This window comes from Hydra viridissima, unplaced genomic scaffold (assembly GCF_058129835.1).
Source record: "Hydra viridissima isolate aposymbiotic clone 2 unplaced genomic scaffold, HvirCarnegie_v1 scaffold_3, whole genome shotgun sequence".
Lineage (NCBI taxonomy): Eukaryota > Metazoa > Cnidaria > Hydrozoa > Anthoathecata > Hydridae > Hydra > Hydra viridissima.
The window spans coordinates 5,725,409-5,739,513 of NW_028324302.1; the positions used below are offsets into that span (position 1 = coordinate 5,725,409).

Here is a 14,105-nt window from a genome sequence, read left to right on the forward strand (position 1 = left end):
TCAAAGTATTTATCTCTAAAGTTTAATAGTTTTTGGCAGCAAATTAAACTGTTGGCAAGCTTTTAAACAAATAACAACACAGAAATTATCTGTCTAAAGCTCATGAAAAAGTGTTATTTTATTTCAGCAAATTGAATATCACGCCCACTCTACAGTATTTCGGCCAAACGTGTATTTAGTTATATGTATATATGTATTTAATTATATGTATATATGTATTTAATTATATGTATATATGTATTTAATTATATGTATATATGTATTTAATTATATGTATATATGTATTTAATTATATGTATATATGTATTTAATTATATGTATATATGTATTTAATTATATGTATATATGTATTTAATTATATATATATATATATATATATATATATATATATATATATATATATATATATATATATATATATATATATATATATATATATATAAACTTTAGACATTTTCATTAAAATATCCGCAAACAGTTTTTTTGAATATTTTTTTGACAAACTATAGTGATACTTGTTCCTGCATAAATGTTTTTAAACATTTACATTGTTCCTGTTTTAAAATGTTTGTGTTTATGCATGGCCTACTTAAATGTATATTTATGTACTTAAATGTGTATTTAAGTAGGCCATGATTTATGAATATTTAAGTCTCATTTTGTTTCCTTAGATTAGTTTACAGCAATAATATTTATTTTAACGGTTTATGTATTTGATTTTGTTAGAAATGTTTCTTTTTTGTTTGATTTCATTTAATGTTGAACATAAAACTTAAAGTTACTATTTTCATGTAGACAAAGCTTAATTACTTCAAGTTATCAATAAGCTCTTACATGTTTATGGACTTAGGGTTCATGCAGCAGACAGTGAGACACTTTTTTGGAAAAAGTGTCCTTAGGTTTATACAAAACGAAATTTTGCTAATCACTAACCCATTAGATGACTTGAAATCACTCAACGATTTGTGGAATTAGCTTTTTGTATTATTAAGGAAAGTCTTTTAAAATTTTAATATCTAATCTATCCCACTTTCCCCAGAATCTAGAGTAAAGTAAGACAAATTCCATTTAGAAAATGATTGGTATTGTTAGAACAAGCTTAGAATAAGATCAAGGTAGACTAAAAACAAATATAAAAAAGTTACTACAAATCTCTTCCCAAATTAAATTTTATCATGTTACACTTTTTTGTTTGTGCTCTTTTTAGCCATTTGTTTGTTTTCTTGTTTATTTCATTTTCATAAAATATCCTTTTTTTATACGGGGAACTAATTATGATCTTAGATTATTTAAAAGCATTTTCTCATTGGAGGATTAATTTTTGGATTTTGATGCAGCAACAATGATATTAGGTAAGTATTTTTTTAAGCTTTAACTCATCGTGTTGCTGAGATGCAGCAAACTTCAGGTGCTCTATAATTTTATTTTCCATATGACTATCAATTTCAAAGTGAACTTCTTGAGGGTTTAATAGTGTAGTAGTACTACTGATAACACTCAAAATGATCCTCAGGTATTTATTCCTAGAATATCCTGATTAATTGGCACAAATTATGTTGCTCGAAAACTTGAAGCAGCATTCTTTTTTATAGCAGCTCTCAGATATGCTTCATTGAAAAGTACTCTAAGATTTTCGATTTGTGTGTGTCTTTGGGCATGAATTCGCGCATACTTGTTTAACATAGGTTTTTACATATTCAAAAAACTAAGTCGGTTTTAACCCATCTAATTTCTAAACATTTTAAAATGATTTTATTTTATGCAGTATAATCTGTGAGTGACATTTTCTTATGCCCATGGTTAAAACGTTTTAAGATACAACTAAATCATAGGCTAGAGACAAAGCATTCAATTACAACAGTTCTGTTTTAGACTAGAAAGATAAACTGTCTCATTTTGTCTCAAATTACCTTAATAGACCCATACAGATCATAAAGTTCTACATAAAATTGAATTGTTTATCGACTTAATAGCCAAATCATTTTAAAATTTGCGAACTTTTTTTTATCTAAACAATAAACTTTCCAAAAATTAGCAAAGTATGATAATAAGAATCGATCGTTTACAGTTTTATTACAAGGTCGTTTATATTACATTTTAGAGACCAATTTAGCTTTATGAAGTTTATTTAAAGTTGTTATCAATTTGCTTACATAACCTTTAAGTTTTAGCAGTCTATGATTTAACAAATTTTTAATACAGCTTATTATAAATAACTGCGCTGTTACTCGATGCAGGCCTGGATTAACCATTAGGCAAACAATGCATTAGCCTTGGACACCAAGCTTTTGGGGGCACCACAAGTCCTCAAGAAATATTTTTTTTAAACAAATTTAAGTCCAGAAACAACTGAAAATAGAACAAGTGTTATGAAAATGAAGAAATACATTATAATAAAAATTCACATTCAATTTTGGTTTAATCTGGAATGCTTAAAAATTAAGCTATAAATGAGCCGGTTTTTTCTATTTAGCATTTTTTTAAACGAATTATTTTTTTCGCGCTTTAATGACTTTTTTTTTTTGCGCTTTAACGACTTCACTTGAGAGAGAAATGAGTAGACGAAGACAAGTATATATAATGATGTAGCAGTTCGCTTTTCTTGTTTGGTCGATGGATCATTATCACAAACATCGCAGTGTTGTGAAGAACTAAGAAATGCTTATCCTAAAGATCTGAACAATAATTTATATACTGAACTACAACAGTTTCATTCATATATTCGACACAAGTTTCCAGCTACATCAAAATCGGAAAAAAACACGTTCAATCATGGAGAATTATACCAAGTAATAATTAGAGACAATATTGAGTGTGCCTTTCCAAATGTTGAAATCGCCTTCCGCATATTTTTAACATTAATGGTTATTAACTGTTCAACTGAGCGTTCTTTTTCTCAGTTGAAACATACAGAAAATCCAAATAGATCAACAATGAAACAAGAAAGGCTCCATTCCTTATCTCTGCTTATGATTGAGGCAGATATGCGCAAAATTAACTTTGACGATATACTCAAAGACTTTGGTAGATGTAAATCTAGAAAAAAAAACTTTAAAATGTAAATTACTTTATCTTTGATTTTTTCGTCTAATAAAAAATAGAGTTTGTCTATTATTATTTCAAAATTCATTAACTATTAATTTTAATACAGAAATACTTTATTGTAGGTTTTATATGAGTGAGTTTTATGAGTTTATATGAGACGATACATTGAGTCTCGATGTATCGTCTCACAATTTTTTTCTCTTAAAACGACTGATTGGTTATCAGCATTTATGTAGTTAAAAAATAAAAAGTCAGCAAAACCTTTAAAAAACAGGTGATAGCTTTCCATGCAGCCATTATATGCAACTCTTAAGGTTAATGCAGACTCAGCAAATTTCTTTAACTGAATTTTTTGAAAACCCACAATAACCGCAATTCTAGATAGTTTTTCAAAAAAATTGACAGTATCAAATCTCGGCTGGACAAGCAAGTAATTACCTTACTTACACGAGAATACACGAGAATAGGGTAATCACCTTACTTGTGCAGCCGAGTCGTTTACTTAACTGCTGGGTGGCGGCTTTTGGTAAATGAAATCAGGATAAACGTATATTTTAAACCCGTTCTTTTTATTACTATAATCTAATTCGACAATTTTAATTTTGAACTTGGATCTACTATTTATGAAATAAATATATCAGGCTCGTATACATATGCTTGGTTAGTACAGGTAAAGTAAGTAAAATCTTCTTGCAAATCTTTAATATTTACATATCATTAATACTTTATAAAAAACATAATGTCAAAAGTTTACTATTGCCTGTTTTATTAATAATTCTCTGACTTCTCCAACTAATGCGTTAACTGGTGCGTAATCAAAGAGTCGGGAGTAAAGTCAGGAGCTGGTTCTCAAAAAATCGACCACATTTTAAGTTTTTGCTGTGGATCAATCGATCACATTTTAAGTTTTTTGGTGCACTTCACCGATCTCAAAATGGTACTCTATCGACCTAACGTTCTTTAAAACACTAGCGGAGTCCTAGTGTAGTTTCTTGCCATTGTTCATGTCCCATTCCTTAATCAAGAGAAAAAGTAGAAATGATGGGTGGGAAGAAAAGGTTTGTCGGCTATGAAAATTTTATTAAAGAGTTTACGATCTAGTTAAGAATATTAGAATATTAAGTAGGTTGTAAAAAAAAAAAAAAAAAAAAAAAGAAAGAAAAAAAGCACTACTCTAATAATAAGTAATTTGATACCCAGATGAAAAGATTACCCCATTAGTTAAATTAAAAGAGGTGAAAACCTTGAATTTTTCAGCTAACATTCCAAGATTTATGTGTTAGTTTCATAGCTGTCCACCTAGCTCCGGATGTATAGAAAGATTTTTCTCTGCATTTGGAATCATTTAAAACAATATTAAGAATCATTTGTCATTTGAGAATCATCAATCACTAACTAGAATGTTTTTCTTTAAAGAAAATGTCTTCAAAAAACTAATTAAAAAAAGAATTGAATGGTAGTGTCTTCTCTGTTTTTGGCTTTACCCTTTTTTGGGACACCCTAATATGTAGTAAATATTATTTCAAAAGTTGACTAACAATAGACATGAATGTAATTTGTATCATAAGTTTCCACCTCTTCAATTACTCTAATTTATTTACACTTTTCTGCTTGTTAATTTTTACTTTGTTTACAGAAATAATTTCTTTTTAAAATAATCTTTTGGTTGGCTAAATTATAACACAAAAGTTCAATTAAGAGCAGTATAGTGTTATTTTTTACATGATTTTCATTTATAAAACTTCTAGCTATAGAACTTCATCAATACATCTTAAAAAATGATATCTTTGTGATTAATACTTATTAGAAAAATAAGTTTTTTTTTAAACTAGACTATTACTTATAACAAAGGTCACTCTTCTATAAATAGATATTTTGTTAGATACCATTATAATTCTTGTAATAGAACCCTCTGCTATACTTACTTTAATATTTCTATTAAAGTTAACTTTGGTAGAAGGTTAGGCTGAAATAATGTAATGAAAATAAAACTACTATCATACTAAAATATTAAATGAACCAATAAATCTATAGCATTGCTTTATTGATTAATTTAACATTTCTTTCTTTTCAGGGTGGGTATATGCAAGCAAAGGTAAAAAAATTGCATGATCAATTCCAAAATGAGTCAGTTATCCAAAGGTAGGGTAAATCAAAATAAGCAATCTGTATAAACTTACAACATGAATTGAAACTTTTATTGACAGCTAAATTTTTGTTTAGAAAATCAAATATTTTTAAAAGTGTTTCTATATGGGTCAATGGGTACACACGTAAGTTAAACTACTTGTTTTTAAACAATTTATAAAATTTAGCATTTTTTATTTTGCTCTTAATCTCTTTTCTTGTTGAGCCTCATTAATTTTTTTTTCAATAAATATTTAGTTAAAAATCTACTTTCAAAAACTTTCAAAATCTGTTTAGATCCATCATCTGATGAATTGAAGCGTTTAGTTGGAGAAAATGGGGGACAGTATCAACATTTTTTTTCAAAAACACATGTAACTCATGTTATAGCTACAAATTTAACCAGCAGCAAAATAAAGGATTTAAAAAAGTATTTTTTACTTTTGTTTAAATTTTTATTTTTCTTGTTGACATTTTGGATAAGATATCATTCTTATCAAAAGTTTTCATATTGGTGTGTTAATTACTATCATGCATAAGCAAGATAAACTTTTTTAAGATACAAAAGCATATCATTAAGGTTTGATTAATTTGTTTGATAATTTTTTCTTTTCATTGTTTGTACATTTAATTGATTTTTAAATTTGCTAGAAATGATCAAGTTGTGCATCCTGACTGGATTGTTGATAGGTAAAATGAGTTTACTATATTTTTTGTAATCTAATTTTTTTTTATTACTTGTTTTTGTGCTATTAGAGATGGGAAAGAATTGAAAACAGCAACGACAACTACAACAGCTTCCAAAAAAACCTCTGAATGACCCATTTTACTTTGTTACTTTCAGAACTAATTATTCCAAACCCCTCATTTAATTATCTAACATTCGTACAAACCCTGTACTGCTTTCAGGTTTTTTTAAAAACAGATTTTTTTTCATTCGTACAAATCCTATACTGCTTCTGAGCTTTTTTTAAAAACAGATTTTTAAAGGACCTTGATGAAAATAGACATCACAGTTTGTTTTTTTGATTTTTTTTACGATTTATAAAGAATAAAATTGAAATTTCTGTATAAGTTGTTTCAAATAACTCTAATTTAAAACAATACAAATTTACAGGATTTCAAAAAAATTTGTGATACCTTGCAAACCTTATTTTATTTTGTTTCAAGTTTTTTGTGCAGAGTTGCTATTCAATTAAAACTGATTTAATTTGATTAAAACAAATTTTAAATCACAATTTTACATATGCATGTAAACATATCACACTGATAACGTGGCTGTTTTAAATGCATAAAAAGTTCTATTTTAATTTACTTTAATTATTATTAATCGTAAAAAATCAAAAAACCAAACTGTGATTCTTAGATGAAAATAAATATTTTGAGTTAGGTATAAGGTTATAAAATAAGTTGATTGAAGTAGTTAATTTTAACTAGTTTTTCAATTAGTATTTTTACCTTAAAGTTATTTTAAAGTTTTAAAAATATATGTTCAGAACCACTCCTAAGCTCTCTTTTATTCTTCTTCTTCTTTTCCTTCTTCTTCTTCAAACTCTCCTCTTGAAATCCATTAAAGTTGAGCTGTTTTTGTTTCATATATTATTATTTGCTTAACTATTTTAGTGTTAGTGCTGGCAAGTTATTACCAGTTGATAAATATCTGCTGTACTCAGTAAATAAACGCGATGGTACGAAATTGAAGTTTAGAGGTGCTACAACGAAAACAAGTTTAGATGGTGATAGCTTGCACAGCTGTAACAGGATAATTTCTAAAGTTTCTAATAGTGAAGATGTCTTTAAAGGAAAAGAATTATTTGTTCCTCATTTATCTAAACACGAGTATAATGGAAAAGCAAACCCGAGTTTAAAAGCTGGTGATCCAAACTTTATATCAGAGTATTATGCTCATTCACGTTTACACCATTTGTCAATGTGGAAAGCAGAATTAAAAAAATTTACTGCAGATATCCAGAAAAGAAAGAAACAGTTTGTGGATGAACCTATTAAAAAGAACATGGATAAACTAGTTATGCATGTTGACATGGATTCTTTCTTTGTGTCTGTGGCTCTAACAGTTGATCAAAGTCTTAAAGGAAAACCAGTTGCTGTTTGTCACTCAAATAAATCTAGTGGTTATTACTATTTTATTTCCATTTGTTACTTTTTTTTTTTCTTACATAACAAGTGACACCTACAAGTCTACACTTATTTAAAAATGTTACAAAAAAAAAAGTTATTTTTATTTTTACAAACACAATTTACTTTAATTTTGTTTGATGTTTGTTATTTTTTTAAAACTTAATTTCCAAAAAAAAAAAAAAAAACTAAAACAGAATTTCTAAAAAAAATTCAACAAAAAAGGTGTTAAAGTAAGTTGGTTGAGTTCTTTGTTTAGATGCAAATGGTGTTTTGTTTGTGCTGAGGAGCTCAATGTGTTTTTGGCATAGTGTGATGCTTTATCACACCTAAATATTTCTTTGTAAATAAAATTAAAATTTTTCATAAACACTCTATCTGGTTGATTTATTGGTTATCTAAAATGCTGTTCTGTTTAAAACATGGCTTATGAATATCTTTATCTTGAATAAACCACATACAACACTTTTGGTCTCACTTCACAATATTTCAAAAATTTCAAGTGTATAACAGGTGATGCTGAAGTTATCGGACAAATCCTAATTTCATTATTTGAGCATAATAATAAGTTTTTTTGGTTTTATACGTAGGCATAAACGTTCTATAAAATATAAACTTTATTTTTTGAAACATAATTATTTAAAATGAGGTTTAATGCAGCTGAACGAGAATCTTTTCAAAAGCGGCTAAAAATGTTTTTTGTAAATAAACCTAATATTAAAGAAAAAAAATCGTAAATCATTTTGAAAAGGAAGGGTTTGCTCGAAGTGCAATATATGATAACCTAAAAAGACTTGAAACTGTTCAATCTTTTTCTGATAGAAAGCACCCTGGTCGTCCGACATCCTGGACTAGAGAAAAGAAAGCCGAATTAACAAGACTTGTCAACAATCAAAAAGGGGTCAATCAGAGAAAAATAGGTATTAAATTCGGTGTAAATCAATCGACAATTTGTCGTCAGTTAAAAAAAATGAATATTAAATATAGAAAACGTGAAAAGACTCCAAAATACACTATAGAACAACAAATAAAGGCAAAGAAAAGAAGCAGGAAACTAGTTAACCAACTCTATAACACAAAATCGCTTCTAGTCATCGATGACGAAAAATACTTTTGTTTTGCAGGGGACAACATGCCTGGAAATTCTGGATACTACACAAACAACAAAAAGACATGCCCAGAAAGTGTTCGTTTTATAGGAAAAGAGAAATTTCCAAAAAAATTATTAATGTGGATAGCCATATCTGACCGTAGTATGTCCGAGCCATTGTTTCGCACTTCCAAGGCTGTAGCGATCAATTCATCAATCAATATTAATGAATGTTTAGAAAAACGACTTCTTCCATTTATTCACAAGTATCATGGAGACTTTAACTATTTATTTTGGCCAGATTTAGCAAGTTCTCATTATTCTAAAAATTCTCTAAATTGGATGGACCAATATGTCTATTACGTTGATAAAGAATCCAATCCCCCAAATGTGTCTCAAGCACGACCAATTGAAAATTTTTGGGGACATTTGGCACAGAAGGTTTACGACGGAGATTGGCAAGCTTCAACAGAGCAAGTTTTGATTGATCGCATTAAACTAAAACTACAAGAAATTGATTTAAACTTTTTACAGTCGCATATGAAAGGCGTCAGAGTAAAATTGAGATCAATTGCAGATGGTGGTGTTTTTTCATATAAAAAAGAATATATTTTTATTAAAAGATAAATGCTTTGTTTAAAAAAAATATAATAGTAGTTTGTTTTTTTATTTATAAATAAGTTATTGACGTTTTTTTATTTTGTCTGATAACTTCAGCATCACCCGTTAATATACATTAAATCTGGACAATCAACTATGATTTAATCCAAAATAACTTCAGTTGTCTAAGCATAGTAATGGTATTTAACCTTCAGTATTTGGTCTTTACTGTACTTTTGTGATCTTTACAACTGTTTTCTTTCTTTAAAAATTCATAGATATTTTGTTAAATGCACTTAAATTTTATAACTGTCTCATTGCATGTTAAACTTATTTTTAAATAGCTTCTTTATTTTTTTAAAATTGGTTCTTTGCTATTTTTAAATAGCTTCTTTATTTTTTTAAAATTGGTTCTTTGCTATTTTTAAATAGCTTCTTTATTTTTTTAAAATTGGTTCTTTGCTATTTTTAAATAGCTTCTTTATTTTTTTAAAATTGGTTCTTTGCTATTTTTAAATAGCTTCTTTATTTTTTTAAAATTGGTTCTTTGCTATTTTTAAATAGCTTATTTATTGTTTCTCATAGTTATAAACTCTTCTTTTTGATAATTAAAAACAAAGTTTTCAAAAGTTTTTATATACTAATACGTATGATTTTTAGTTATTACTTGTTATTACATTTTCTATTTTTTAAAGTGGTTTCTTTTCATTATTTTCAGTTAAAGTAACTCAGTCTGATATTAGGGTTCTAGTTTCTTCTATATTTACTTTTTTAAGTTAAAGAATTTTAAAATGAATTATGTTTTAACTTGAATGTTAAACAATCTGAAATATAGTTGTACAAAAAAAAAAAAAAACTATTAACAGTAATGTGTTGTTTGAATTTCAGGAGCTGCAGATTCCTGGTCAAGCATAGCATCCTGCAGTTATGAAGCTCGTTGTTATGGAATTAAGAATGGAATGATGTTGAATAAAGCAAAATCATTATGCCCCACCCTTATATGTGTACCCTATCATTTTGACCAGTACAGAAAAGTGTCACAAAAAGTCTATGAGATACTCTCAAACTATACTTGTGAGATAGAAGCTGTGAGTTGTGATGAAGCTCTGTTAGATGTTTCACAGATTGCAGGTTTTTAACTTGTAACTTTTGTTAAGTTGATTGATCCAAATAATTATTAATTAGTTTAGCAATTGTTGATTTCAAAGAAACTATCTAAGTAGATATAAAACAATAATATGTAGTCAAGAGATATGATAGGGCAAAGAATATGCTTAGTTTTATTGTAACAAGTCTGTCTATGTACTGTTCTTACCCTAATAGAATGTTAGGTTTGCTAATTAGGTCTTTATATATTCAGATGTGAAAGATGATTAGATTTTCCCAGTAAAAGTTCTAATCAAATTCACCTAAAAAAGCTAATTTTGTCAAATATAAGTATCATGGCAAAAGTTGTATCAGTATAGGTTTCAAAACAAGTTATTGAAAATTAAATTGCAAAATAGAATCAAAAGTGAATGGATTGGATAAAACTGCTACTATTATGCAATAACTTTTTGTTTAACACTGAAAATGTTTCACTTTTCATCACTTTTACAAAATGATGAAAGATTATGTAAAAATCTCAAATTTTTTTTTTTAATTTTATTTAGTAAAATGAACATCACTAAACTTTTGTTATGTCAAGCTTCATAAATTAATTCTAAAAATGAAAGGATTTGAATTTAAACTTCTTGTTTTACATTCTGCTCATTGTGTTTGGCGTTTTAGAAAGACTAAGAATATTTTGTTCTTTATAGTAGACAATTTTTGGACCAAATGTTGCAAATTATGATTAAAGTAAAAAACTGTTGGTAAAAGAAGAAAAATTATTGATAACTTTTAGGAAATAATGTTATTGATCTTGCTGAACAAATTCGGAATAAGATTTTTGAAGAAACTCAGTGCACTGCATCTTGTGGAATCTCTGAAAATATATTATTAGCAAGGCTTGCTACTAAACATGCCAAACCTAATGGTGTTTGCTACATTCAAAAAAGTGATGTTTCTGAATTTATTGGTTGGTATTTACTTTCAATATTTTTTTAAAACTTATCTTTTTTTATATATGTTATTTGCATTTGTGAGCTGAGTTTTTGAGTGATTTGTTTTGTGTTTAAGAAACAAAAAAGTGACAGTCCCTTTTTAATAATAAAATAGTATGATGAAAGATGAAGGTTCTATTTAGTGCATTCATGGTTATAATTTTTGCAATTCTTTTGCTCACTCATAGATTAAAACGCTAATAATTATAAAAACATTTTAGCGAATCAAAAGGTTTGTGATCTTCCTGGAGTGGGTGCCTCCCATGGTGATAAATTATTATCATTATCAATTAGGACTTGTGCTGACCTTCAGAAATTTTCTTTATTATTTTTAAAGAAAGAATTTGGTCCAAAGCTAGGTGAGACTTTGTATAATTTTTCTCGGGGTAAAGATAGTCGTCCCTTAAAGCTTGAAGATGAAAGAAAAAGTGTCTCTGCTGAGATCAACTATGGAATGAGATTCAACACTGTAAGTAATGCCTACTGTTTCATCATTTAAAAAACAAACTCAATTGAATTCTAATTATTTTGAATTTTAAAAGTACTTTCAAATTATGAATAAGATACTCTGAATGATTTTTTTTTAACAGTTAGTATGAACATGTTTTATTATTTTTAGATGAAAGAAGTAGAAGAGTTTGTTGAGCAACTTTCAAGACAAGTTGAAATTCGTTTGAAGGAAGTTGGAAAGAAAGGCAAACTTATCACTTTTAAGGTTCTCAGTGGTTTATGTATATACTTCTTTTAAATTATACAAAATCTCAAATGATAATTGTTTGAAATTAAATGTGACATAAATTAAATGTGATATAAATGCAGCTGCATAAAGGAATCCTCAGAGCATCTTTTTAAATAAATCTATTTTTAGTCTGTCTAAATAAGTAAACCAAAAATTTTTAAGTAATTCTTTTGAAATTCTTTTTTAAACCAATTTTTAAAAAATCTTGATTATTAATATTAATACTACTACTCTATTTTTAAGAATTGCTTTAAAAAACAAAGCAGTGACATTTACAACCAAGATCCAATTTAATAATTTGAACATTTGTTTTTAAATTATTATCTTAGCATTATCATATTGTTACTGTGAGCACTTTTTACTTTAGAACAGTTCTTCCATGAATGACTCAAAACTGTTTCTAACTTGAAAATTTCCATTACACTTTGATTATATTACATATTGCCAACCTGGATTTTCTTTAAATAAAAACATAGATAGTCTAAGTAACTGGCATGTGGTAGCTTGGAACAAAATTTCATTTTGAGTGGTTGTCTCAGGTCTTATTTTTAGGAGTGTTCAATTAATGGGAAAAGATTAATTAAGTAGTTTTAAGTAATTTTTTTTGAATTACTCAAGTAACATAATCAATTTTAAGTAATTTCCAAACGCTAAAGTATTATAGTTTACTGTATAAGTGTGACAAAATGTTACATAACTAGGCATTCAAGTTAGAACACAAAAAATGTGACAATTATTTTATCATTCAATGATGTTCTCAACTTAGTATAAAAAGTCTAGCAGCCTATTTCTACTTCAACTTATGATGGTGGTGAGGGCTTAAAAGCCCAGTGCAATTTATTAAGCATTTTTGGACAGTCATTTGATCCTTCATATACAGCTTTTTCTTTTTTGATGCAAGCTAGAACATTTAAGGAAGCCTTATTCATTATTGCATTGGAGTTCTGGGCTAGGAAATGGTCATACTCTTCAGCCTTACTCTGTTTTTTTAAAGGTTCTTTAATTTTAACATTGTAGGCTTCACATTCTACTGTAGATGTATTCTACTGTACTGTAGATGTATTCTACTGTACTGTAGATGTATCTTAAGGATCATAAAAAACCTTGAATGAATATCTCTTGCTGTACTTCTTTTTTTCTTTGAATAGTCTAAAATAAACTTTTTTAGCTTGATCATACTGTGCCTCTAAATATCTTTAAAGACCTACAGTTCTAATATTTCTTCTTGCAGAAATTCTTTTCATCATTGACTAAAAAAAATCAGATGTTGCTGCATCTTGATCTATTAATTTTGTTTAAAATTGTTTTTTCAGCTCCAAAAAAAAGTATTATTCTTTCTACAATAAAAATTAACACCATCTTCAATAATTTCTAAAGTTCAAAGATTTTCTAAAATCTCCCAAATATCTAGCAGTTTTAACTATTAGTTGAAAATTTCATTTAAATGCTCTGATGTTTTCCTAACTGCTAGTTCCATTATTACATTAAAGTATTTCAATTAAAATCCAATGTGTTTTTTATCCAAAATTTCTCTTTCCCAAATTTACAATTAAGTTTATTTTGAAAATATACTGAGTAGAATGTCATAAAATGTCACTACTGGATATGTAAACCACAATAGAGAGTAGATGTTACCTAAAAGTCTGTTGAACTGTTGGATTCATTGCCTATTGGGTTGATGACAGATCCTCATCAAAGATTACTGTTCTCAAAGTATAAGTGTTGCCATTCAGCAAGCTTGATGAAGAAATCCAGTTTGTTAAAGTGTTGCTGAGCTGTCCATTCCAACCAGTGAAGTTGCAAGTTGAAGAAATTCTCTCAAAAGTGACATTTGACAAAGTAACTTGAATGACAGACAAACTGTAGCAAGCTGAAAACATATAATGTCTCCAGAAGTGATCTAGGCTCCATTAAGTCTAATAGTGTTTGATGCTGTTCTAGCAAAACACATTCGAATCTTAAGTTTTTATTGGTAAAAAAGTCATGGGAACAGTGGTTGATTTGTTGAAACTTTTAGAACTCTGACTTGTCAAACACTATTTACAGAATTTCATTACGATTCATTATGATTATCTTCAAAATCACATTCAGTAATAAATCTTCAATCTTGATTAATACAAAACTATTTGTTGAAACAAAAGCATAAGCTATTATGTAAATAAAAGTAAAAGTGGGTCAAGAGTTTTTTGAATTTTTTGAATTTCTGACATGTCAAAAGCTAGTTATCTCTCACTAACAGGCTTTAATTTTCATTCTTTTTTTGTTTCTTATAAAGGTGAAGTAA

At 27.6% G+C, this 14,105-nt stretch overlaps 1 protein-coding gene across 8 annotated transcripts in view; it reads left to right on the forward strand.

The window, feature by feature from the left end:
• The first annotated feature begins 2,952 nt into the window (after positions 1-2,952).
• Positions 2,953-14,105, forward strand: part of LOC145202104 (pseudouridylate synthase 7 homolog) — a 39,056-nt gene continuing 27,903 nt past the window's right edge. The window contains exons 1-10 of one of the 8 annotated variants that reach the window (XM_090082297.1): positions 2,953-3,058; positions 5,120-5,187; positions 5,269-5,318; positions 5,470-5,602; positions 5,824-5,862; positions 6,796-7,304; positions 9,887-10,129; positions 10,884-11,057; positions 11,304-11,551; positions 11,702-11,797. In XM_090082297.1, coding sequence (XP_089938423.1) covers positions 5,129-5,187; positions 5,269-5,318; positions 5,470-5,602; positions 5,824-5,862; positions 6,796-7,304; positions 9,887-10,129; positions 10,884-11,057; positions 11,304-11,551; positions 11,702-11,797 — 1,551 coding nt within the window. In that variant the 5' untranslated portion in view covers positions 2,953-3,058; positions 5,120-5,128. Of the gene's footprint in view, positions 3,059-3,386; positions 4,104-5,119; positions 5,188-5,268; positions 5,319-5,469; positions 5,603-5,823; positions 5,863-6,795; positions 7,305-9,886; positions 10,130-10,883; positions 11,058-11,303; positions 11,552-11,701; positions 11,798-14,105 lie in introns of those variants that run through there. The other 7 variants (XM_090082295.1, XM_090082293.1, XM_090082296.1 and 4 more) reach the window with 7 other exon arrangements.